Source organism: Candoia aspera, chromosome 8 (genome assembly GCF_035149785.1).
Source record: "Candoia aspera isolate rCanAsp1 chromosome 8, rCanAsp1.hap2, whole genome shotgun sequence".
In the NCBI taxonomy this organism is placed as follows: Eukaryota; Metazoa; Chordata; class Lepidosauria; order Squamata; family Boidae; genus Candoia; species Candoia aspera.
The window spans coordinates 20153859-20181620 of NC_086160.1; the positions used below are offsets into that span (position 1 = coordinate 20153859).

Here is a 27762-nt window from a genome sequence, read left to right on the forward strand (position 1 = left end):
TAAACAAGCTCAGTTTTGTGCATCTTAAATGTCAAATCCAATGAAGGGAGTTGATGAAAGCAAGAAAATTTCTATTTACTGCACACAAGCTAGCTTTAGTGACCTACCTAATTACTACATTATAATGCATTGTTTTACATGAATATCAGGTAAAGTTCAATTATGTAACAGCTATGCGGAGACAATTCTTGTACAGAATCACTGCTGCAAATTTAGCCTTTTAGAATACTCAGGGTACTCTGATTGGACCAAGTTCATCCATAAGGAATCAGTTCTCAAAGACACAGATGTAACTGCTCTGTTATTTATGCACTTCATGGCTTTCGTGTGTGTGTACGATTTCGTTGTTTAATAACAACTTTGGCAAGTTTTTCAAAGCCAAATGACTTTTTTGACCTAGCATTCCCATAGTGAAAACATTCTCAAGTACTGGACTAAGTATGTGTTGCCAAGATGCCACATTGTAGACAAAACTACAGGTGTTGCAAAGTGTGGAAGAGCTTCTGCTTTGCTCTTTTGTATTCAACAAAATCACATTGTGTATTTTTGTATCATATTAACTGCTGGAAAATAATTAAACCATTTAAAACAAACCATTTCAAGTTAGTCATAGCTTTGAATGTGAGACTTGAAAAGTGCATGAGCAACAAAGCACTGGTTTTGTTGGCTTACATACTGTAAATCAGCTGTTTTGCTGACTTACGGCTTATAGATACATACAGCGGGTGAAGCATCTGCAAATTTTCTCAGTGCATGAAACTTAAGGGGAGCAGGAACTGAAAGACTCACTGCTGAATCTACCCCACTTTGTTCCCAGAGTAAAAAGTATTCAAATAGAGGAGTAAGGAGGCAAACAAAACTTAATACTGTAATCCAGAACACAAAGGCTGTGACTCTCCTCAGAGTAGGTCTCAATATAACATTATTGGAATAAGAAAATTGGAGCCAAGTTACACCACAATACAGAGCTTCTAGAGGAAAGGTTCATACAACACATGGCAAAAATGGGCCCAAATGGCCTGGGAGGGCATTTTGAGAATGGTGGCAGCTTGGCAGGAACCAGGAGTTACAAGCTTGTAAATTCATGCTAAGTAGTCAACCACTATGTCCACTGTGCAAATAATGTTTGTCTTGATTGTACTGTTTCAGATTATGAAGGAATAATATGACTAACACAAACAGTTGGGTTCAACCTCAATTTTAATCCCAAAATGCTGATTTTCTGATTTGTCCTGGTGATGAAAACATTATTTTTTAAATAGTATCCTCTTTAACCTGAAAGGGTCCCACTGTGGCTTATGATGATCAGAGGTATGACAGTCTCACAATGCACAAGCAAAGAAGTCTCAGCCCTTACAGTTCCTATAAGGGCCAGTAAGAAGAAATTTTTTAGCCCATCACAATTCCTGAATGGGGTGGCAACTGAAGGATGATTAAAGGCATCACTGTAAGATCAGTGTAGTAGCCTTACTCCTCATTCTGCTCAGCAGCCTCGTGAAATGGTTGCAGCTAAGTTCCACTGTATGAATCGGTGTGAGTTTATTTCATTTTTTCTTGGCTTTCATACAAAATGTTACCAATAAATAATTCCATTAATTGCCAACATCATAAAAGGTATGCTCAGCCAAAAAAACCCACTATAATTTACCTTGAGATGAAGCAAGTTCAATATAGTATAGTTCAGATGTTGGTCTGTATGGGGTTCAATAAGCTTTTTCCAACAGAGTGATAGACAACAGGTATTTACAATTAGTACTGCATTAAGGCACAATCTATTGTTGAGTTGCTATGAAATATTCCGATCACTGCTCAAACTTAAATATCCAAGGTTCCCATCAGGATCCCAACACTAATTACAGAATTGCTATGCTTATAGTATAGTCAGGCTTTTTGCCCACTTCTTGGCAAATCACAAGCAGCAAATATTTTAGGGTCTGTAGGTGCCAAAAAGTTACATGAACAAAAATATTTAATCTTCAAAAATCTCTGATGGCATATTAAATCCTCACTTATTTGCTCAACTGCATAAATTCTATTAAGCATCTCAGGAAGGCAGGTTATTGCTACCGAATGAGAAATCACATCGGACTGAAGAAATACTGGACCTTTAGGTCCTTTCCACTTCACTGATGAGCTGCAAACAGAGTATAGTCACTTCTTAACAAGCATGGAAAATACAGGTTTGTTCTTGCTATATTCAACCACATTTTGACCACGCTAAAGCAACTATAGTGATGGTGCTTGGAGCAGCCAATGTATGAATGAGAAACCACACTGGATTAAGGTGAGAAAGATGCAAGAGACTAGCGAGGTACACAGACACGCCAGTAGGGTTTCAAATCAAAACCACAAGTCTCTAAATATGTAAGAAAACATTATTGAAGCCTTTATTTACAAAAGCTTTAAAAACAAATACCCTCTTATGCAAATGTCTTTGCAATTTTTCTTAAAAAGAAAAAGGACCACCCAGTTACATTATTGTAACTTCATGAGGAAAAAAGAAAACAGATTAAAGTACATGGTAGATATATCAATTTGCTGTACATTGTTTAAGATCTACTCCCATTGATTTTCAGTGTAGATGACACACCAAATGCTGCCACCAGCACTCCATCATTTCAGGATAGGATTTAGCTATTCAATACCAATAAAAGTCTTCCTTCACAATCGCTTTTTATGAGCCTGCTCTACATGGTCAGGAAAGTACTTTATGGTCCTTTAATAAAACACCTATAAAATATACTGCTAAGATAGACTCAAAAAATAAAGTAGCCTTACAAGCCTTAGGTAACTTTATTAGGTACAAATAAATTTGTTGTTTTACAACAAATGTCTTGTGTTGCAGCTCCAAAAAAGGACATACCTTCCTATTTATCTTTGGATCTCATCCTTATATTGTGTTCATCCATTTATGTAGACAATAAATTAATATTTTAAAATAGAAAAGTATTTTTAGGCCATAACGTGCTGGAGCAGGAATAAGGAAATGGATCTACAATTTACATCTGTTATTTTAACTGCAGTTTTCCATCTTTCAATTATTCCTTTCAGACACAAAAGCAAAAAAGGACACACCCTTTCCAGAAGGCTGCAAAGCAGCCCCCCACCCCACCCCACGGTGGTGCCCTTTAAATATTTGGCTGTCAACTTCCAGATATTCCATGCATTTTAGAAGTTATAGTCCAATAAACCTGAAGGTTGCAATAAAGCTTGTTTTAAACCCAGGAGAATCTACAAGAAAGGTTTCCTAATCACACCTCATAGAAAACCACCCAGCACAATTTAGACCCCCTGAAAGAGACACTCAATTCAGCAAAGTATACTCAAGAGAGATTTCCTGTGATTCCACCTAGTTGCTTCCATCAGAGAGTTGGTGGGAACATTTGGAAGATGAAACACCAGTTATATATAACAGTGGCTGCTAAGATACCTGTAACTTTGAAGAGAGATTATGCAATGAGTATGGCTTTGTTCAAAGTATTCAAGACCTGGAAGAAGCAAGCATTAAGTTGCTATACTGACAGATGAACACTTTTTCTAAGTCAGGGAAGAATATCCAGAACTTCATATAAAACAGAGGATCTGACTCAGAGTCACTCTTCTAAAGTGCAAATGTGATGGTCCACAATTATGAATAGCTAAAACTCCTGTACACTGGAAAGGATTAACATCAAATGGGGAAATTGATTACAATCAGTGCTTGCCCAGTTTGAGGGGAAAGGACAGGGATAATAACAAACCAATACTAAGGCCAATTAAAGTTTACTAGAAATGTCATTATCATTTTAGCTTTCCTCTTCTTTCTGCCACACTGTTCCTATATGTGCTTATGTACAGATGGGCAAGGTACATGGCTACATTTAACCCAGAAATGTCTACACATCAAGGTCAAAGGACTGGAATAGGAACAGTCAGGTTTAGTACATACAAAGGCAAGAGAAAAATGTGCTGATAAAGAGGAAAAGAACGCCTTATTGTCCAAGGAATTCAACCAGAGATAAAACCTATGTACAAGCAGGTGGAGCTTAGAAAAAGTGCCTTCTCATTTCATGTCATGATTGTTTGTTGGCTTCTTCTTCATATGCATTTCCTGTTCCATTCTGTACGTAAGATGAACCAGAACCAAGACCATACAAGTGACCACAGTATTTGGCATCATCAATGTGATCTTCAAAGAACATCTAAAGTAAATTTAAAGGACAAATTATTATTCACCTATTTTTGGAGGCTATTACTCAAAGTATCTGTATGAAAAAAAATTCTCATTTTTTCAGATCAAATATAAAACTTAAATAAAATATATCTCCCATAGTTAATATTTCTGTAAGAGTATCCAGAAAAGAATAGGCCATAACCATCAAATTGTCACATAAATCAATGCAAATGTATTGTTACAGGTCTTAACAACAGTAACAATATGCAAATGAAACAAAAAACAAGAGAAGAGTCAAGCTTCAGATTTCAAGGTCACATCCATATGGTTTTCTTGGCAACAATACAGAAATTGCTTGCCATTACTTTCTTTCAAGATTTTTTAAAAAAATCTTCCCAGTCTAGCCAACAGCACTGAGATATTTTCTCATTCAGCTACTAATGAGGTTATCAATTGCCTGGCTTTTCCATATCAATCAAACTTGTACTGCCATCTAGGTGAACACAAAACCAAAAACAGCACAAAAAAAAGAGTAAAATATCTTACAAATTAGAGCCATCAAAAGAAAAGTAGGCATGAAAAGCTTGTTAAAATAAAGTGTCACTGGTTTCTATGAAAGAACTTAGTTTCAACTGAGAGAGCACTGAAAAATTATGGCACTATCTCAGAATAGTCCCTACTTCTCATGCTCATTTGCCCAATTGCTCAGAGCTCTCTTTGTCATTAGTTTTAATTCTCAAATATACTATGAAACAGTGTGATTTCTAATTTAATACTAAGCCATTAAGGCTTTATAGTTTAGAAGCAGCGCTTTGAATTGACCTTGGAAGCAAATATGGATTCAGTATGACCTAATTTACTTTAACCTTTCAGTGCCAGACAGAATGGTGGCCATCACATTCTAGAGCAATTTTCAGGCAGTCTTCAAGGTCATCTCAACACTGAATGCATTATAACCCACTCTCCCCCAAAATAGCATTCACACTGCAACTTTCAGGATTTCCCAGCCAGGGGAACTTGCAATAATCCAAACTGAAGTAAATGAAGAATGGATGACTGAAGCCAAGTCCTCTTATCTAGACAAACCAGGCACATTACCTAGAATTGATCAAAGGCATTCCTAACAAATGTCATCTCCTATTTATTCAATAGCAATTGGTCAAGGAGTACCTCTCAAAAGACATACCTATTACTAAAAGGTACAATCAACCTCCTCCAGAGTAGGTTAACACACCCCTCATCTAGATGCCAGTGCTTTTGACCAATAGTAGCTCTGGATTAATTTTCAATTTTTTAAACCCTATTCATCCCATCTTCAGCAAAGGATCGTTACTGTGTCGTGGAGCTGGGGCTTGAGCACCTCACTGATGCCATGAGCTAAACCGTGAAGGGCCACCCAAGACGGGAAGGTCATGACAGAGAGGTCAGACTAAATGCGATCCCTGGGGAAGGTAATGGCAACCCACCCCAGTATTCTTGCCATGAAAACTAAATGGATCAGTACAACCAGAGATATGTCGGTATACCATCGGAAGATGAGACCCCCAGGTCGGAAGATGGTCAAAGTGCTACTGGGGAGGAACAGAGGATGAGTTCAACTAGCCCCAGACGTGATGACGCAGCTAGCTCAAAGCTGAAAGGACGGTTAGCGGCCGACGGTGCTGGTGGTGAACGGCGAATCCGATGTTCTAAGGATCAACACGCCATTGGAACCTGGAATGTAAGATCTATGAGCCAGGGCAAATTGGTTGTGGTTATTGGTGAGATGTCAAGATTAAAGATAGACATTCTGGGCGTCAGTGAACTGAAATGGACTGGAATGGGCCACTTCACATCAAATGACCACCAGATCTACTACTGTGGACAAGAGGACCACAGAAGAAATGGAGTAGCCTTCATAATTAATAGTAAAGTGGCTAAAGCAGTGCTTGGATACAACCCAAAAAACGATAGAATGATCTCAATTCGAATTCAGGGCAAGCCATCTAACATCACAGTGATCCAAATATACGCCCCAACCACAGATGCTGAAGAAGCTGAAGTAGAGCAGTTCTATGAGGATCTGCAGCACCTACTGGACAACACGCCTAAAAGAGATGTTATTTTCATCACGGGAGACTGGAATGCTAAGGTGGGCAGTCAAATGACACCTGGAATTACAGGTAAGCATGGCCTGGGAGAACAAAATGAAGCAGGACATAGGCTGATAGAATTTTGCCAAGACAACTCACTCTGCATAACAAACATTCTCTTCCAACAACCTAAGAGACGGCTTTATACATGGACTTCACCAGATGGACAACACCGAAATCAGATTGATTACATCCTTTGCAGCCAAAGGTGGCGGTCATCTATACAGTCAGTAAAAACAAGACCTGGAGCTGACAGTAGTTCTGATCACAAACTTCTTCGTGCACAATTTAGGATCAGACTAAAGAGATTAGGGAAGACCCACAGATCAGCTAGATATGAGCTCACTAATATCCCTCAGGAATATGCAGTGGAGGTAAAGAATCGATTTAAGGGACTGGACTTAGTAGATAGGGTCCCGGAAGAACTCTGGACAGAGGTTCGCAACATTGTTCAGGAGGCGGCAACAAAATACATCCCAAAGAAAGAGAAAACCAAGAAGGCAAAGTGGCTGTCTGCTGAGACACTAGAAGTAGCCCAAGAAAGAAGGAAAGCAAAAGGCAACAGTGATAGGGGGAGATATGCCCAATTCAATGCAAAATTCCAGAGGTTAGCCAGAAGAGATAAGGAATTATTTTTAAACAAGCAATGCGTGGAAGTGGAAGAAGACAACAGAATAGGAAGGACAAGAGACCTCTTCCAGACAATTAGAAACATTGGAGGTAAATTCCAGGCAAAAATGGGTATGATCAAAAACAAAGATGGCAAGGACCTAACAGAAGAAGAAGAGATCAAGAAAAGGTGGCAAGAATATACGGAAGATCTGTATAGGAAGGATAACAATATCGGGGATAGCTTTGACGGTGTGGTCAGTGAGCTAGAGCCAGACATCCTGAAGAGTGAGGTTGAATGGGCCTTAAGAAGTATTGCTAATAACAAGGCAGCAGGAGACGACGGCATCCCAGCTGAACTGTTCAAATTCTTGCGAGATGATGCTGTCAAGGTAATGCATGCTATATGCCAGCAAATTTGGAAAACACAGGAATGGCCATCAGATTGGAAAAAATCAACTTACATCCCCATACCAAAAAAGGGAAACACTAAAGAATGTTCAAACTATCGAACAGTGGCACTCATTTCACATGCCAGTAAGGTAATGCTCAAGGTCCTGCAAGGTAGACTTCAGCAATTCATGGAGCGAGAATTGCCAGATGTACAAGCTGGGTTTAGAAAAGGCAGAGGAACTAGGGACCAAATTGCCAATATCCGCTGGATAATGGAAAAAGCCAGGGAGTTTAAGAAAAACATCTATTTCTGTTTTATTGACTATTCTAAAGCCTTTGACTGTGTGGACCATAACAAATTGTGGCAAGTTCTTAGCGGTATGGGGATACCAAGTCATCTTGTCTGCCTCCTGAAGAATCTCTATAACGACCAAGTAGCAACAGTAAGAACAGACCACGGAACAACGGACTGGTTTAAGATTGGGAAAGGAGTACGGCAGGGCTGTATACTCTTACCCTACCTATTCAACTTGTGCGCAGAACACATCATGCGACATGCTGGGCTTGAGGAATCCAAGGCTGGAATTAAAATTGCTGGAAGAAACATTAACAATCTCAGATATGCAGATGATACCACTCTGATGGCTGAAAGCGAAGAGGAACTGAGGAGCCTTATGATGAAGGTGAAAGAAGAAAGTGCAAAAGCTGGCTTGCAGCTAAACCTCAAAAAAACCAAGATTATGGCAACCAGCTTGATTGATAACTGGCAAATAGAGGGAGAACATGTAGAAGCAGTGAAAGACTTTGTATTCCTAGGTGCAAAGATTACTGCAGATGCTGACTGCAGTCAGGAAATCAGAAGACGCTTAATCCTTGGGAGAAGAGCAATGACAAATCTCGATAAAATAGTTAAGAGCAGAGAAATCACACTGACAACAAAGGTCTGCATTGTTAAAGCAATGGTGTTCCCTGTAGTAACATGGCTGCGAGAGCTGGACTATAAGGAAGGCTGAGAGAAGGAAGATCGATGCTTTGGAACTGTGGTGTTGGAGGAAAATTCTGAGAGTGCCTTGGACTGCAAGAAGATCAAACCAGTCCATCCTCCAGGAAATAAAGCCAGACTGCTCACTTGAGGGAATGATATTCAGGGCAAAACTGAAATACTTTGGCCACACAATGAGAAGACAGGACACCCTGAAGAAGATGCTGATGCTAGGAAGAGTGGAGGGCAAAAGGAAGAGGGGCTGACCAAGGGCAAGGTGGATGGATGATATTCTAGAGGTGACGGACTCGTCCATGGGGGAGCTGGGGGTGTTGACGACCGACAGGAAGCTCTGGCGTGGGCTGGTCCATGAAGTCACGAAGAGTCGGAAGCGACTGAATGAATAAACAACATTCATCCCATGATCTCTAATTCCAGGTACCACTTTATCACATCCATTGCCAAGCTGGGATCAAACAATGTTCAAGCTCCACGTCATCTGGGTACTACTGACATTTCCACCCAGACCTCCATAAAACTTCAACTGTAGCTTTTTGTAAATGTTTTGAAAAGAAGGAACTTGTGACCAAATGAATGAAGTAAAACAGCTTTCCTCTCAGGAACACTATCATATCCAAAAAGGTTCAGAAATACTGTACATCATGGTCATTCATGTCCTTGGTACCACTACTCTTCACGCTGTGAACATTTCCCATCACAGCATCACCCTGCTAGGAAAAGACACAAATATTTTGCCTTTCACAGAATTACTGAAGTAATTGATCATATTGGAAGAATGAAGAGCTGGTAATCTTATTGCTGATTTACAGCACCCGATTTTTAAATAAGGAAATAGAGTTGTACATACATACTGTTCCTTCTTCTGAAGTAACAAAATTTAGCAAATCACTGCTAGCCATCCAAATTTCTCTTAGACTTTCTTCAGGAAGAAAATTCCACAAGAGCTCCCAAACTTCTCAAAATTAGTAATTTCACCCAATTATTTATGAAACATTAGGTAGATTGGAAAGGAACCAAAGTCATCAGACCTCTTTACTAAAAAGATCCACTTCAGCTTGGTTCTTTCCACCCTCACCCCTTCACAATAATCTGAGGAAACAATTAGAGCCTTAAAGCAAAAAAGGGGCAAAAAGTGCTGGAAACACGGTAAATGTATTTTCATTAAATGCATAAATGCTTCCTATAGTTAACTTCTGCACCCTACAGAAAGAAAAGACAAAATCAAAGCAATATAGCTTGCCACATAAAAATGTTAATAATTATCTCAATGTCAATAACAGCTTCTTTGAGTTCTTGTAACTCCTGTTCCTGTTTGTGTCATCAGTGATAGTAATGAGTCATCTTGTCTTCTGATAGTCTCTTTTTCAATTGCCTTCGGATATTCCAAGCATCAGGATCTTCTCCAATGATTCTTGTCTTCACATTATGTATCGAAAATATTTAAGCTTCAGCTTTCTTATTAGTCTTCCAATGAACAATCTGCTTCACACCATCTAATCCTGAATTAGTTGTCCATCTTGTGATCCAAGATATTCTCAACTATTTTCTCCAGCATCACAATTAAAAAACATCATAGAGGTGTGCAGAATTTATTGCTCCAGAAAGGGAACATTCAATTTTTGTTCTGCGACACATAATCTGGCTAATCCAGGAGTTCTACAGAACCAAATCTTCCAGAAAAGGATATGGCCCATGCTGTTCTGAATATGGCCCAGTTCCAAAATGGCACCAAATGTTAATCTCACATACTTTTCATAAACTTCTATGTGCAAACAATCTTTAAGAAGGCATGTTGATATCTATCTATCTATCTACCTACCTACCTACCTATCTTGCATCACATTTACTGGGATATGGGAAGGAAGGGAAGCTACAATCAGATTTCTGGAAAAAAACTTGACTTTGTTCCTACTACTGTTGAAGGAAATACTTTACAATTTAAGAAATCTATTGTCAAGTTACTTCCACCAGTTGCAACAGTCAGTGAAATTAAAATACAGGTAGTCCTTGCTTAACGATGGTAATTGGGACCAGCAACACCATCGCTAAGCAACACGGTTGTAAATCGCAACATCATGTGACTGCACCGACTTACAACAGCAGGTGCAGCAGTCCTAGTTGCCGTCATAAGGCAAATCTTATGATTGCAGATCCCGTGGCCTTGTGACCACCTTTTGCAACCTCCAGCCAGCTTCCCCATTGACTTTACTTGTTGGAAGCCGGCAGTGAAGGTCACAAATGGTGATCATGTGGCCATGGGACGCTGCAATGCCATAATTGTGAGCAGTTGCCAAGCACCCAAATTGCGATCATGTGACCACTGCAACAGCTACAATTATAAGGACCCATCATAAGTCCCTTTCTTCAGCACTATTGCAACTTTGAACAGTCACTGAACAACTGGTCATTCAATGAGGATTACCTGTAACTAATCAGTTTCATTCAACATTATCATACAAAAAGAAATATACACACACCTACCTCTCTCATTTTGAAGAAGGCCATGCCTGTTAGTAGAGAATCAGATCCTGCCTGATGCTGTGGACCTATCCTCTCCAACTCTAATTGCTCAGCAACTTCTTGTAATCCACCCTGAAAAGGAAGATTGCAGTACAATTAGAAGAGTTGAATATATGACATAAGATAATAACATTACTTTTCACCATTCAACCATATGAGCACACAATTTGAAGAGCTACACTTTTAGTTCCAATCATAGTCTTAGTTGAAGTCACACATTCTTTAACACTGTGGCAAATAATGACAGCAAAGGTCTTCAGAACTCTTGTTCAAGCCCTTCCACCAGGAAAGGGCAACAATCTCATTTCTGTTATCTGTCTCCTTTCCCTTCAGTGTCATCAGGCTGTATGTCTGTTCTGTCTAATATGCATTTCAGAACCATAAGAAAAAGGCAGCATATTTGTCCTCCACAAACTGAACACAGTATCTTCAAGGTGTTATAAAAGCCCATAACAGAATCAAAATTGTGTGTTAATTAAAACTTTTCTTAATTTTAATCTTTCCCATCACTTCTTTGCAATAATCAGAAGAGAGCAGTGCTATAATAACCACCCCCCATACAACTACCACCAATTTATTATTTTTCACTATCAAAACTGGCTGAGATCACCTGTGTCCTTAATAAAGGCATGACTGTATCGTGCCCTTTGTAAATGACTGACTAATCTGCTTTACCATTATCAATCAGAATTTTCAAACCAAAATCCCACCCATCTTCCCACTTTGCCTAGAGCTGTTCATCAGGATAGGAGATGAAAAAAATCAAATGCAAAAAATATGCACAATTGCTTTAGTACAAGGGTGCGCAACTTCATAATGACCAAGAGCTGCACTTAATATTTTGGGTATGGAGTGCTGACTGCTGTGAGTATGCATGATTATAGAGCACTTGCATGTTTCCCACTTGGAAGGAGCAAGTAATGGTGCCCTATATTGTGCTGTCTGTTTCCAACGATCAGCAACGGAATACACTCATTCAGACAAATTCCTTTCAAAAAAACCAGGGCCCCTAATTAAATTGAAGCTCAAATAATCTGATGAATAGAGAAATAGAATTAATGCCTTACACTGAGGAAAGTTTACCCGGGTTAACCATATTACACATATACTAGACTAGACTATGACAGTCTAGTCTTAGTGTTGTATGACTGTCATAGTATATGCATAATAAAGTTAACCCAAATAAACTTTCCTCAGAGCCTTTTTCCTTTACAACTTATAGCTTATTATAAAAGTTCAAATCTAGCCAGTATGAGCTTTAAATGAAAACACTGGGCAAGACTTCTGCTTAAACCTTCTACGCTTAAACCTTCTAGCCCTATATAAAGCAGGACTGGTGGGGCAGAGGGGAAGAATCTTCAAAGCCCTGATGTGTGTGGTGGGTTGAAGTGGGGATAGAATTATAAGAATCTGGAACCAGTGTGGTGGAGTGGTTAAGGCACTGGGAAGATCCAGGTACCCATCCACCCTCAGCACAGAAGTTCACTGGATGACTTCAGGCTGGGAGAGAGTGACTTGCTCAAAGTTGTGGGAAAAAATGAATGAAGAGGCTATGAATGCCATCCTGAACTTCTTATAAAAGGCAGGACATAAAACTAAGAAAATAAAATCTAAACAAAATTTAGCATTTGCTCTAGCTTGTTAATAATTTGCATTTTCTCCCCTGCAACTGAATTGCCTCAAGTTACCTGATCCACAATTTTCACAAGCAATTTAAAAGGTGACAGGCCATAATGAAGTCACTTGATAGCCAAGTACCATATTAATTTATTTTGCAGGAAGAAACTAGACCAAAATGTTCATTAAAAAGAAAGATAATTTGAAGATGCAGTTTTATGTATTTACAAGTTTCCACTTGTTAATACAGGAAGATTCCCAGCATCCATTATAAAAGTATATTTAAAACACTATCTTTCAGCATCTCTAATAAGAATAAACATGGAAGTCAAAATGTCAGGTGACATTCAAAGTGTAAAAAAGCAGAAATGCTAATACTCTGATCTGCCTACTCACCTTCTTCCCTAATGACAATTTCATGAAATAGACAAGGCTGCTTTATGAACCTACCCCCTATGTTCTGCCTTACTGAAGATCTTCAGTACCTACATTCTTTTAAAAAGATAGTAATATCCACTATCTCCAAACAATATATGACTTTACTATAGGATCACTGAATAACCATTTTCACATCTGGCTCAGCAATATTATCACAGGTGACCAGTTATTCTTAAACCAGGATTTAACCACATCATAGTCAAAAGCCAATTTATCCCCAGCTATTTTGCTTACAAAAACCATGTTGAGTCTTTTGATAATATTAAACCAGCCTTTGCCTCAAGTCACTTCAATAGCAGTCTACATGCAGGTCTTTTCTTTCCTTGTTTGTTAATACCATGGCAGCAATCATAATCCACTTGGCTATTTGGCCTTCATTCTAGTATGTATCTCCAAATGCCAGGCTAACGGAACAAGCCAGTTAGTAGCCTGACTTCTGTGCAGAGAAACAGGTGAAGGATTTGGGATTAAATCTGTCCTCTGTGTCTTAATATGTGCAATGCCTCTGATCATACACTGTTAACTGACAGCTTGATAAACTATATGCTTGCTCAGTTGCACTGGATTGCTAAAGAAACGAAACTCAATTGATAAAAGAGCATTGAAAGAAACTTCCATGTGAAAAGACTGCTGCGTGACTAGTTTCTGTTGGACCTCACAACTGCTATTTCCATCTTTTCTCAACTCTTTGTCACCAGTGCTACTCAGCCACAGCTTTTTATTCTCCTCTGCTGCTATCTAGCAGAATGCAAGGGCAGAAGTGAGACCTCCTCGCTGCATCAAAACCTTCACACTGATGCTTCCTTACAACTGCTGGGTGGACTGATTTCAAACTTAAGATACAGCCACCTCCCTATTTCAACCATCAAAAACGAAGGAGACAACTCAGTATACAAAGTCACCACTTCTATCATCCAAAGACAGAGCAACATTAACTATTGATGAATCTTGATTTCAAGATGTAGCACCAGTTGCTGCTGTGGGTAAAAGAAAACACTAGCACATAGTATGTTTCCCATTTTTCAGTTACCACACATAGAGGTTACTATGAGATTGTTATGATCATTACTCAATCAAGGGTGTCTCACCAGTCTGAATGCAGGGTTCTGTATGTTTATAGACCAGAAACTGGCTCTATTATTTCTTTCTCAATGTACAAAATCTATGGCTTAGTTGTTGGATCCACATAACTATTACTTTTATAAAAAAATTCCTAGGATAGATTAGTATCCTTCTCATGGGCATCTCTTTTTCAAGAAGTTCCCTTTGCATGGTTTTCTCTGTAAGAACAAGTTCCAACTGTAACTATTTACAGTTGTCCATTAAGTAAAGCAGACAAAATTAACTTGTGCATTCTTCCTCTATAAAAAAATCTAAATAAAGCATCAGGAATTACCTTGAGATTTTTGCAACTCTTCATTAGGTACTTCACATCATAAATAACAGGGAAAAACAGTCTCAGTATTTCAAAGAAGTCTAGCTCTTCTTCTGGCAAATTGGAATTTGTCAAGATCTTGATCAGATATCCAAAGTCATAGCCACTGCAAAGTAATCATACATAGAAATAAACATACTTAAGATTAGAAAGGCAAACATTCCAGAAGATCTTTTACAGAAATTTAACAACCATTTTCTATATGCTTTCTCTTCATACACATACCTTGTACCATTAGAATCATGGCAACATACTATTTCATAATAAGAATTTTGTGTACATTATGGATTGTTTTGAATATAATTCTAAAGCTATAGAAAACTCTGGTGCTTAAATGTTGCATGAGCCTGGAAGGAACTCCAAATCTATGCATTAACTCCTCTTCTAGTACACAAAAAACTTGGGTTTACAGAAAATCTTGATTTATCATTATCTCCAAATTGACAAAACATAATTTCTACTTGCCCTCCAAATCAGGTTTACAAACTATAAGTTTCTCAGTAAATACATCTCATGCATAATTTTTTCTACATAATGTGGAGTCATCCACCCAGATTCATGATAACTGTCAAAAATCTATTTTAAGTCAATGTACTGTATATCAATTGTTTTAAGTAACATTTCATAATAAAGTATTTGTAAATGTGTTTCACAGCAAAGTCACAAATGTAGAAAAAGACTTGACATAATAAAGTATATTTCCACCAGACGATTGTTTCCATTTAATCTGACAAAAAGTGGGTAAGGCTTTTACAGAAAAAACGTGATTTTTTTAAAAGCAGCTATATATAGTACGCAAAGATAATACAGTATATTTCTTGCTACTCATGAAAAGTCAACAGATCTCCATACACATCCTTAAAAAGGACTCAAATTGTGCTGCCTAGACAAGATTTTAAAATGTAGTCATCTGGAATTGATAGTAATCAATACAGCTTGCAAAATGCATTTGCTCTGACATATCTGTTTTAAGGACTTTACTATTGTTAAAATAAGTACTGTACTGTATATTTAATGGTTCTTAATAATGCTTACATTAACTTCTGTAGTTAATCTTATAAAATTGGTTTAAATAATCTGCATGTGAAAAATCACTAAGACAATATTTAGAAGCTTGACTGCAACCAGCAATGTAAAATAAACCTATTTTTGTTCCTTATCTGCCTCCATCTCCAAATAGCAGGATGCTTGAAACCAAGACTGACTCAAAATTCCAGCAAATTGAGTAACCCTCAGGTCAGCAATCTCTGCTTTGATACAGAATGTGGAACTATTTACTCTAATATAAAAAGATACAAATTAGTCAGCATATCAGAGCTAAAAAACCTTAATGAAGAAGAAATCATTACACCAGAGATTGCTCTGGCATAAAGTTGCTCCAAACTCTAAGGACACATTGACTTTCTGGAGATTAGTAAATAGTAGCTTATATGTAGACAAATCCCACTCACCCACCAGATAGAAGGGTCTCCTAGACAAAGTGGGAGCAATATTTGCACTCCTTACATGCTCCCTTACATGACTGGACTAATACCAATCCAATCTTAGAGCTTGATGATATAGAACCATAGCCTCTAGTCACAAGAAAAAAGTCTAACCACTGATAAAGGCTTGCCCTCCAACAAAGCTCTGGGTAAAGATTACCTTCCTAGGGACTTACTTAAAGATAATGCAAAATGGTGAGATCCTAGCTAAGTTAAGATCCTCAAGCATATCAGTTTCACAGACCACCTCCCCAAAGGCTGGAATTTAAACATTGTTATTCCAATCTTTCAGAAAGGTAACTGGAACTCTCCAGCCAATTAGTCTCACTGACCTCATAACCTAGCTCTATGACAAGTGTCTCTTGCACAAACTGGAAGAATGGATTGTTAACAATGTTCTTGTTGAGGAACAGGCTGAGTTTTAACCCAGTTATTCTACCTTAGATCACTGTTTCGTATTGTCCCATTTAATAAATAAGTATGTCAAAGAAGAAACTGTAAGTGGCATTCATGGACTTTTGTTCAGCTTTTGATTCTACTGAGTGAAATAAGTTATGGCTCAAATTGAGAGCTCTAAACAATAGCAGATTGCTGGCTTTAATAACGTAGAGCCAGGGCGACGACCTTGAAGCAAGCATTCAAAAACCAGTACATAAACAAAGAGAAGTATTCCTTAAGTCCTGAGAAGGGGTATAAGAAGAGACTCAGTGAGGTATAAGAGGGAGGCGAGGAAAAGCACAATCACACTTGCAAGATTCTGTTACTACAGCCTATCTCAAAGTACAGTTTTTTCTGTAGAGTGTCTTTCCTGATCTGGCTTACCTTGAAGGGATGACAAAAAAGAAAAATTATACGCAAATGCCCAAATATGAGTTTTCCCTAACCGGCCATCTGACTGATACTATCACCGCAAATATAAGGGGCATCCAACAGGGCTGTGTCTTAACTCCATTTTTATTCAATCCTTTTAAAAATGATCTTGTGTTGATCTTGAAGGGTGGAACCTTTTTCAGGTAAAACTGGTGACAGAAAGCTGACTATCCTTTCTACCCTATGCAGATTACCTGATCTTGGTCTCCAGCACACGAACTGGTTTACACAGGCTGTTGTAGAGAGCCAGTCTGGTCTAGTGGTTAAGGTTCTGGGTTAGAAACCAGGAGTCTGTGAGTTCTAGTCCCACCTTAGGCATGAAAGCCAGCTGGGTGACCTTGAGCCAGTCACTTTCTCTCAGCCCAACTTGGTGCAATGTAGACTAGCACCCTCGTGGTGCACCCTGGGCAACGTGACTTGTCCATGGCTGCTGGACTTCATAAGGATTTCCCAGCAAGAAAAAGCAGCATGAACATGAAACTACTATGCCATACAATTAAAAACAAACAAACAAACAGGCTGTTGTCTTCTTCAGACCAATATTCTCAAAAAAAACTCTGACAACTAATTACTAATGGTAATTAATAACTATAACTTTTGGAAAAATCAAAAGTTATAGTCTCTGGGCATAACTTTCCTAGACATTACTGAAGTGTGGGTATCTTCCCCACTGACCAAGTAACTTATCACTAGCCAGGCCTCCTATTTACAACATCAGGCAGCTGGTTTGCCCATTACTGTACCCTCCAAATTAAAACAGAATGACAATGAAGTGGACTACAGAAACAGGGGCATATTACTAGTAGTCATCAAATTCCCCTAGCATTACATATCCTCAAAATGAAGCTACCCTCCCACACCCTTTTTCTTCCTTTATTGGGCTGAGTTATGGGGTCTTTCTCCATCACATAATTTATTTTTATTTTTCAAAATTAATTTTTACAAACCATTTTGGGAGTACCAAAATATACCCCATATCCTTCCTTCATCTAGAGACTAGCATTCAACCTATTAAAACAAGTATCATAGTTAAGAGTCTTTAAGTATTGGGACAAGGTAAAGTCCCTTTCCAGATGCCTGATTATCCAAACTTTGCCGATTAAAACAAATGAAATATATCTAAATAAAACATCCATACTAAGCCACAACACTGAAATTTATGCATGTGGATATTCACCAGACCTTTTTTGCTTCTGGGTAAGAACACGTTATTTGATACCTCTGGGTTTGGCCTGTGAACTCTGATGAAGTAGTGCTACTACATGGAGCTGCCTTTGAGACCACTTGAAAACTGCAGAATGTAGCACACCACTTACTAACTGGTATGGTTCACCAGGGCACATAACTTTGATGCATGGCCCTGCACTGGTGTCTAACAGACTTCTGGATGCAATTCAAACACATTGGTTTTTGACCTATAAAGACCTATATAACTTGGAACCAGGGTTCATGCAGTATTGCCTTCTCCAACTAGTATCAATCTACTACCTCCATCATGGGAGAACCTGTTGGTCACCCCCCATTTTTGTGAAGTGAAGAGGAATATGGCCAGGAGGGGACGTTTTGCCACCACTGCCACAGACTTCTGAAACATTTGGTTTTGGAAACTGCTGAAGTTACTAAATCTAAAGCTCTACGTATTTTTTCCAACAAAGGGAGCAAGTATTGGCTCAATGTGTTCAATAAAGAGATGACAAAGTACACTGTTTAATTCAAACAAAAATTCTCCAGAACTTAGATGAAGTTGAAATCACATTATAGGTCACAATACTGTAGGATTAGAGAGTTCTAAAGGTTCATAATTTTTTCCTCACCACTGTATTTGTTGTATGGACACCCAGCTCATTATATCTAGCTCCCAAAGTGTAAAACATTTTTCATTTCTGGCTTGTTAGTTTCACCTAACCATGTTGCCTTTCAAAATAAGCACAATAAATGAACCTCATTCACAACAAATCATCTCCATCTAAAACACAATTTTTCACACAATACTAATGGTGGTGATAATAGCTACATAAGCTACTACTTTCTACCATCAAGGTTTTATATGAAAGCAATAAAAACACATCCATTTTTCAGTAAGACAGAAATTGGAACAAGCTAGAAAATAAGTACTGTAATTTTAAGTGCTTTAAAATTGTCATACATTTTCTACCATTACTCTAGCAGTATTTGAACCCCACACATTATTAATATTTATCCATCAACAGCTAAATGATCAACGTTTTAAAATCTAGTCTAATTCCTTCTAATTATTCAAAGCAGAATTTAAACTCAACTGTTGGAGCACAGGAATGATGTCAACTAATGGTGCTGAAGCACTCTTCCCTCACTGGAGTACTGTATTAAAGACAAGTTGATACGCACGTTGGGCACTACCAGCTAAGAACATTTGCTACAAACCATTTTCATTTCAAAGCACCTGGATTCCTGAAATGTTCAAACCTGTGTATCAGAATGGCTTGAAAGGTTATGCCCATCTACACTATCTTGAACAAGATGATTCATTTTAAGGTAATTACCTTTGCTAATATCTTTTCCAGAAAACTTTTCAATATTTATACCTGCCAAAACCAACCTTCAGTAAGAAGTTTCCATTCAACAACCCAACTAATGTGATAATTAACACTTATAAATGAAGCAAACAAATATCCCTTCTTTTAAAGTTAAAAATTGTGAAGTAGGTCTCACAAGATTCAGCACAAGATTCTTCTCAGAGACTCACATCTTGAGTGTATGCTTACACTGTTATCTAAGCTTCAAATCAGATGATTCAATCATCAGTTTCAACCATTTTCTTTAATGGACCATGCCTCTATTTGGGGGGCTAGGAGGCGGAAAAAAGCAAAAGAACTAGTATCTTGGAACCAGGCAAGAAAATAGTTCATGCAGCAAAGTTTAATTTTCCAATATTTGGCATTACAATTAAGATAAAAGGTTCATATTTTCCCTACCAGCATTATCAAAGAGTCTTCAGAGCTGTACTGAATTTGGACTTTCCAACGATGTTAATCAACTAATTCCAGTTTCCATTTACCTGCTAACCGTACACAAAGGGCAGATATATGTGGCTGTTCCTTCCTCTGACCTGGGAAACTGTCAAAGCAAAATAGAAAAATACAGTGCTCCCTCTCTACATGACTGACACTTTAGTACCTCAAGTTAAGATACAGATTATTTGTTTCCACTGGAGCCAAAGCGTAAACTGGAGAGATAAGTTTAAAGCAGCAAAGTCTTTACAGAATGATCTACAACTCATCCAGCCTAATACTTCAGCTTAATAAGCAGAGATAATTATTTTGTCTTAAGGTTTCATAAAAACTTAAGGAAATCAAGTAGGCAAGCAATAATTCTGTATGCTGCGGTTACCTATGAAATGAAAGCCACTTGACTCCTTCACAGAGCACAACACCCGAAGTCATAAGAAGTTCAGCGAAGTACTGAGTCTCAATTCCTTCCTCCTCATGTTTTTTGAACTGGATTCCAGATGTTGTTAATAGCTCTATAGAATCCTGGGCATACATGTCCTCTCTAGAAGAAGCATTATTAGAAAAAGTCACTTTGTTAATAGAGTTGTCAAAAAAATATTTACCAGCACAAAGACCATATTATTGCCAATAAATCATCCATGTAAACGAGTTTTGCTAATTAGCATCTACTGCTTAATCTAACACATATATACTGAGAAGCAGAGTTCACTGAGTATCACTCCCAGGTAAGAAAACTGATAACCAGGACATATTGTGTTACTTACTAGAAACATGCTATTCATTACAGAAAATTCCTTCCTACACGACACTGTCAATATGACTGCAAACCAGCCATTCTGACTTCCTACCAGCTATTTACCACAAAAATCATCAGGAAACAGATTTGGATTTTGAATATAACACTGCTCTAGCCAGAACTTGCATTATCTCATCATGAAAGTGTTTTAATCAGTAATAGAGATCTCTGCTCATTAGTATTTCATGGCCTCCATGGAGACTGTGGGCTTGTTGCAAGTAATCATATCCCTAACAAATATAGGTGAGCACATGCTTGACCTGATCTTTACTTTGAAGCAGGTAAGATATGGAGAACGCCAACATCTGTCCTTACTCTGGTCAGACCATTTCCTCATCAAACTGCATCACAGATGACCCAGACCTCTGTAAGGGCAGCAGGACTCTTAGGACAATTTGGCAGGCATTTTCATCACAGCCTGTTGTTCACCATAACATGGAGACAGCTGGAGTGTTGGATGAGTTTGTTCCTTTGAGGCCTTTGCCTAATTAAAAATCACAAGTAACTCCCTGATTGACTAAAGAGATGAGGGAAATGAAGCTATAGAAAAGAAACTTAGAGTGAGTGATGGAAAGCCAGAAGAGGATATGATTGAGCACTGATAAGAGTTCACATTCAAACCTGCACAGAATCAATAAGAATCCATTTTTCTTCACATCGCATTGCCAGGCTCCTGACTAGTAGCCCTCTTAAGAGTTACTCTGAGCCTCTTTGCAAAAAGATGGGTGGGACAAAGTGCCTGTACACTGGATGAATTTGTGGCTTTCTTGGCAGATAAAGTCACTCATATCCACTCTAGGTTAGATGCCAGATAGGTAAAGTCCAGAGCTAGATCTGTGATATGTCAGTGATTCTTTAGGGAGGAGATAATGTCATCTGCCTTGAAGGAGGCAGTAGTGTGCCCTCTCCTAAAGAAGTCCTCACTATTCTTAACAACTTTCTCCCAGCCTCCAACCTGCTCTTTTAGGGAAGGTTTTTGAAAAACTACTTACTGGGGATCCTATATGTAATGGATTATTTGGATTCCTGGGATTCAGGACTGGTCATGGGATGGAAACAGCACTGATCACTCTGGTCAATGATCTTTGTTAGGACTTAGATAAAGGACTGCACCCCTCTCAGTAGCATTTAATATCATTACCCATGGTATCTTTCTGGACAGCCTACAAGGGCTTGGAGCTGGAGGCATCGTTTTACAGCTTTTTCACTCCTATGAGTGAACACTTCTACTTTATAATCATGAGAGAGTAGCATTCAGACCCCTAGTTGCTCCAGCGTGAGGCGCCATAGAGCTCGGTGCTCTTACCTATGTTACTTAACAATATATGAAGTGCTAGGGGAGGTCATCTGTCAGTTCAGGGTGAGCTGTCATCAGCATGGCACCCAGGCTAAGCCAAGGTGACATAGAAAGCCTGAACTGCCTGGAAGCTTTCATGGCCTGAATGGGGCAAAACAAGGTCATATTAAATCCTATGGAAGATTCCTCTTGACCAACAAAACATCATGGTGATTCAGTATCATCACTCACAATAACTACTCTATATAGGATTATATTCCCCCTAAAGGAGTTGGTTCATGATGGGGGGAGGGGGGGCTGGACTTGCAATTTCTGCTTAAACAGCAGGCAGAGACCACAGGCAGGGGAATATTTGTCCAACTTCACCTGGTGCTCCACTTGCAATGTATGTTGACCAGGAGGGTCTGATGATGGAACTCAGGCCTTGATCACTACAGTTGGACTGCTGCAATGCACCTTTTATAGGATAGCCTTTGGTGGTGACCTAAAAGCCACAATTGACCAGAATACAGCAACCAGACTGCTGGTGGGGAATCCACTTTTTAAGCTGGACTAGTTACTAATAAGCTTCTGGGTTCAATTCAAAGTGCTAGTGATCAACTACTAAGCCTTTCATGACATAGCACTAGAATATATCATACGCCACCTTGTTAGCTCAGAGAAGAAAGCGTATTGGGTAGTTCTATCATGCTTTGGCCATAATTGACTGTATATCCACCACCCCCGGGATAGATATTTACTATATTTTAATCTATTGTTTTTGTTTTCACTATCTTCTTGGACATCATCCAGATTCTCACAATTAGGGAGGTCTACATACATTGTAAATGAATAAGCTAAATTTAAACTAAATTCTGCCAATATCAATAACTTCATCCAGAGATGCACAAATTAAGTTACGAAGTGAACTTTTCCTACTGCCTCCTCCTTCCTGGAAACTCCTGCACCCATTAAGTGGATCCAGAGAATCTTATAAAGAATAAAAGACAGGAGAATACAGGTAGTCGACTTATGACCACAATTGGGACTGGAATTTCCATTACTAAGTGATGTGGTTGTAAAGCGCAACGTCACATGACCACATCATTAGCAACAGCAATCCCGGCAATCCCCATTGCCACCTTTAAGTGAATTCCACTGGACATTAGCAGAGGACTCACCCAAATCCAAGCCAATCTAGACTTGGTCCCTCCCAGCCCTGAGCCTCACTAAGATAAGGAACTGCCTCCAATTCCCTGCACCTGCTTATATCCCCCTACCTGCCCTTTTGGTCGTGCACTCTGCCTTGCAAGGCAGCAAGCAGCTCTAGAACCACGCAGCTGTGGCTGCTTGCCATGCTGCAGCTCAGAGGATTCTTGGCACACCATGGCTCTGGGGTTGCAAGAAGCCCCTGAGCCACAGTGCAACGTGAAGGCACAAAGCTGACCCTGGAAGCCTCAGCCGCCCCATCCCAGTCCCAGCTGCCCTCGCCACCCTGCATTCTGAGACCCCGACACCCTGAGCTCTACCACCCCAGCTGACCTTCAGAGCATGCTGGAAGTGCCCACAGATTCTTCAGGGGCACTTCCAGCGCATGCACTGAAGCTCACGTTGGAAGCTGCTGCCTGTTCATGAGGCTTTCTCCTTCTTCCTGCAAAGCCCCAGAGCCACAGAGGGAAGCCCAGGCAGCCCGGCACAAAGGAGCTTCTTGGCATGAAGGGCCAGGCCACGCACGCCTTGTCAGCAGCAGGAGCAAGAAGACAATGAAGGTCAGCTGGGGCGACGGAGCACAGGGCAGCAGGGATCTCGGAGTGCAGGGTGGCAAGGGCAACTGAGGTTGGAACAGGGCTGGGGCGGCTTTGTGCTGTGGCTCAGGGGCTTCTAGCAACCCATGTGGTTCTGGGGTTGCTTGCCACCCTGCAAGGCAGGGTGCAGGCAGGCCAAAAAAGCAGAAATGGAGGGGAGATAGATGGGTGGGGGGAGTTGAAGCACCCCTGTGGTTGTAAGTGCAAGTGGGCTGCCAAGCACCCAAATTTTGATCATGTGACTGCAGGGGTGCTGCAACGGCCGTAACTTCAGAGACCAGTTATAAGTCCATTTCTTCAGCACTGTTGTAACTTCGAACAGTAACTGAACGAACAGTCTTAAGCTGAGGACTACCTATACAAACTTTTGTAATTTAAGGAGGAAGTCAGCTAACCATGGGCAAAGACCCCAACTTTGGCTGATTTCCCTCTGACCTCAGCCTATGGCACTCAACACTATTCCAGAGACTGCCCTGGCAATGAGGCTAGTGGATGGCAAAGCCTCCATATGTGGGCATTCTTACATTCATACTTAATAAAACCCAGTAAATGACATCAGTTTAAAGTTCAAGCATGTACACAAAAGATTTAACCCTCAACTATGCTTCCAACAGAGGTTTTTAAAATAATATTGATGACAAATCTGAGATCGAAAATTGTATGAGATTTAAGAACTTGAACAAGTTTAATTTACATAAGCAGCCTTTACTACACTTCCTGCACTTAATGGGAAAACAGCGGGAAAAATAACTAAATTATTCAATTTTAAAATTCTCTACACACTTAAAGACACACAATCAAGTTCCAGAACTTACGTTAAATTAAATTTAAAATTAAATTGCCATGTTGAAGTTCCTGGAGGGTATTCACCTTGCTCATTCATGAACGTCAACCCTAACTGGATTATTTTAAGTAAATCTACATTACAGCGGAGTAGCTGGTACTGATAGTCTGCATTGCTTCTGAATTCTCCAATAGGTCGTGCAACTACACCAGGAAATTCTGTGTCCTGAAAAGCATAAATGTGAAAGGCAAAATGGAAACTATTAGAAGAGCAATAAAAGTCATCATTCTTCATAGTTAGACACTTCAAATGTTCTGAATACTTTCCTTGATATAGAAGTCTAAACATGGAACACAACTACTGTTTTATAGTTAACTCAGACACTACTGGTACCCCCAAGGATGAGTGCAAAGAGGTTCATATTAGTTAATTTATTAAACTAATTATTCAATATTAGTTTGTTTTATTAACATACCATGAGATTTAAGCAAACAGAACTAGGAACTACACTGTAAAGACAATATAAGTGTATGCCCTTATTTGGAGCTAACTTTTACTAATTATTTTGAACTTGTTTCCAATGAAATCAGTAATGGAAGTCCTTTGTTATTCTTGAAAATCTGCATTATTTCCTTTACATCTTCCTTTTACAAATCATTTACACTGCCTGTGTAAATAAAGATCACAGATATTCCCAACATCTTACCATGGCAACATAGTTAAACTTCCGTATAACCTGACGAATTTTCTTCATCTCTTCATCCAGGTTACAAGCCCACACTTCACAAATTCTTTGGCTGTGATCTACTGTGGCTGCTGGCATAATTAGGAGGTTTCAGATACCAGGCATCAAAAAGGTATACTTGATGAAAAGTCAGTTTCATAAAACAGGTTTAAATTTTATACCTAAAACAAGGCGAAAAATAATTTTTATGAATTTATAAACAGAAACAAGATTCAACTATCTCGACTATGAGAAATGTATATATAGAAAGAGAGAAAGAGAAAGAGAAATATATATAAATTAGCTTACATAATTCTGCCAACTAAGATGAACTGATTTGCAAATCTTCACAAGTCAAAAAGAGGTGTCAGATGAAGAACTAACCACCTATTATTTAATTGGTAGATGAATATCCAGCTAGCTTGCAACCCTATATATTAGGAACTTCTTTAGGAAATAGCTTCCACTGAGCTCAATAAAACTTAATAGGATGCATAGATCTATGTTACAATTCTTAACAGACTGCATAATGGAATAAAAGTGTAACTATTAGTAAAACTCAAAGTTATTCACATACAGAGAATGTGGCAGATAAACCAGCAAGGATGATACCAATAATGTCAATTGATCAAGAGACAAGTAGGTAATTAATATAAAAATAAGAGCTCTATATCCTGCTGCCAAACGTATGCTCATTTCCGGGGTGTGCCTGAAGAAAATTATAAAAGCAAAGATTGTGTGCATGTATTTTCTTCTCCTCTCACAAATTTCTGCAACCTGCACTCACAGAAGGAGAGTGGTTCAAAATTTCTATTTTGTGAGTGGATGAAAGAAAGAGAAACTGGAAAAGGCAATAATGATCACACAAGCAGGTCACAAGATCATTTAACAGCATATAACTGTACTGAAAAAGCTGAGGAAAAAACCCAGGCCCCTGTGATCTAGGAGACAAAGTAGTTTGTTGTTGTTGTTGTGAAAGATTAAGAACTTAAAATATTGTTCTGCATATTTAAACAGTGCTCCCCATCAGAAATGTTATTGTGCAAATAATAATCTGAAGCAGAAACAATACAGTTCTAGAACATAACCTCCCCTAAATGTTTATAGCAATTGGCAACTCAGTATTCACCAACTGATTTGGACCTTAAAATTCTTGCCCTCTGACACTGCTTGCTGGGAAATATGGAAGCTGTAGTACAGATCATCTGGAGAGCACCAGATTGCTATCCCTGTTAAGGCATGGAACAGATTAACAATTCCCAAAGCATTAAACAAAGATGAAGGTCTAACCTTTCCTAGGAAAATTGAACTTCCTTGGTCTGCTTCAGAGTTTAGCCACAGAAAACATTAAGCCCTTGAAAATTTCATAAACATTTATGCATGTTACTTACGTAAGCCTATAACAATCTCATCAGATGCAATTGTATCATTGTTGATATGTCACCAGTGCCATATGGTGACAGGAGGAACCTAGTTATTCATTGCAGCTACAAAGAGTTTTTAAGATTAATTATATGTTATTTAATGGATGAATTAACCACCCACTCCTAACCTTCTACCCTGCAGATGTTAGGCTACCTCACAGCCAATGGCTGCAGATAAGAAGAAATAATCTGGAAGACAGATGGTTGGGGAAGGTTTGATAAAGCATTTCTTGACCAAATCCAACAGTGAAATATAGAGATGATCGTTTTAGTTGTTCTGTTCAATACCTTCCCTTCTATTCTCATCCTTTCACTAAAAAAAGATAAAAATCCAGCAGCCTCATTTTGCTATTTATGCTTCAGCGCCATGGCACAGCTTAGGCCAGGGGTCCCCAATCTCTTCAGCTCATTGATCCATTCATGAAGTTTCAGATTGTCATCAATCTCCATACTGCTTTAACTAATAGTACTACAAATAATAACAACAACCTTAACCTTGGATAGTCCCATCGACCCTTGGGGGCCGATATTGACCACTTTGGGGGATGCTGGCTTAGGCAGAAGAATGCATATTTATACACCCACTTCTATGTACATGAACGCAGACTTATTGTACCTTTGTTATTTCTAAAGATAATAACGAAGATACGTCCATGCAATGACCAGGAATTGACGAATACTCAATGGCACCGAACTCTTACACCTTCCGGCACCATTTTTTATTGGGGGGGGGGGGGGGGGGCGGGAAGAAAACTTCAGAAAAAGCAGCAGCAGAAGTTGCCATAGGAAGACCTCCTCAAGGTGAGACAAGATACAACTCTAGCTTCGCCGTCTCGAAGGAAGGAAGGAAGGGCGGACGGCTTGGCCCGCAGAGGATGAAGGTAAAGCAAAGGTGGGAGAGAGGACCGTCGCCCCCCCAGCGCAAACCTAGGCTCGCGCTCTCCTGCCCATCCCACCCCACTTTATGGAAAGAAAAGTTTGTCACGGGACCGCGCGTGCGCGCTTCCAATTTACTCTCTCTCCCGACCACCTGCGCCTCCCCCGCCCCAGAAACGCCGCCGCCGCTCCTCGCGCCCCTTCCTAACGGAAGGAGGAGCGGTTACTCACGCGAGAGGAAGACAGGGGGTCGAGCGGGGACCCGGCGGCAGAGGGAGTCCCGACGCAGCGAGGGGGAGCGAGAAAGCGCGGAAAACCACTCGCGCGGCTTCCCCCAGCCTCCCAGCGCACAAAGCCATTACATCATCAGCGCGCGCCGTGCTCCTAACCTTTCAACCCTCGGTTCTCTCGCTCACTTCCCCCTCCCGCTCCT

At 39.5% G+C, this 27762-nt stretch overlaps 1 protein-coding gene across 4 annotated transcripts; it reads right to left on the bottom strand.

The window, feature by feature from the left end:
• Positions 1–2361: 2361 nt before the first annotated feature.
• CNOT7 (CCR4-NOT transcription complex subunit 7) lies at positions 2362–27742 on the bottom strand. 4 transcript variants are annotated; one of them, XM_063309702.1, is made up of 7 exons: positions 27719–27742; positions 25012–25211; positions 24337–24530; positions 20024–20185; positions 14262–14406; positions 10772–10882; positions 2362–4181 (listed from the first exon to the last, which is right to left on the bottom strand). In XM_063309702.1, the coding sequence occupies exons 2-7, from the start codon at positions 25126–25128 to the stop codon at positions 4053–4055; spliced, it is 858 nt and encodes a 285-aa protein (XP_063165772.1). In that variant the 5' UTR covers positions 25129–25211; positions 27719–27742; the 3' UTR covers positions 2362–4052. The 4 variants fall into 4 exon arrangements, with proteins under 4 accessions (XP_063165772.1, XP_063165771.1, XP_063165773.1 ...); XM_063309701.1 differs by lacking the exon at positions 27719–27742 and adding an exon at positions 27561–27680; XM_063309703.1 differs by lacking the exon at positions 27719–27742 and adding an exon at positions 27070–27089.
• Between the last annotated feature and the right edge of the window lie 20 nt (positions 27743–27762).

Excerpts from the sequence above, each read along its gene's own strand:
- CNOT7 (XM_063309702.1), bottom strand. The coding sequence starts at position 25,128 with ATGCCAGCAGCCACAGTAGATCACAGCCAAAGAATTTGTGAAGTGTGG. Across the intron at positions 24,531-25,011 it reads AGTTTAACTATGTTGCCATG|GACACAGAATTTCCTGGTGT; the intron begins GTAAGATGTTGG and ends TATGCTTTTCAG. Across the intron at positions 14,407-20,023 it reads AAGTGGCTTTCATTTCATAG|TGGCTATGACTTTGGATATC; the intron begins GTAACCGCAGCA and ends ATTACTTTGCAG.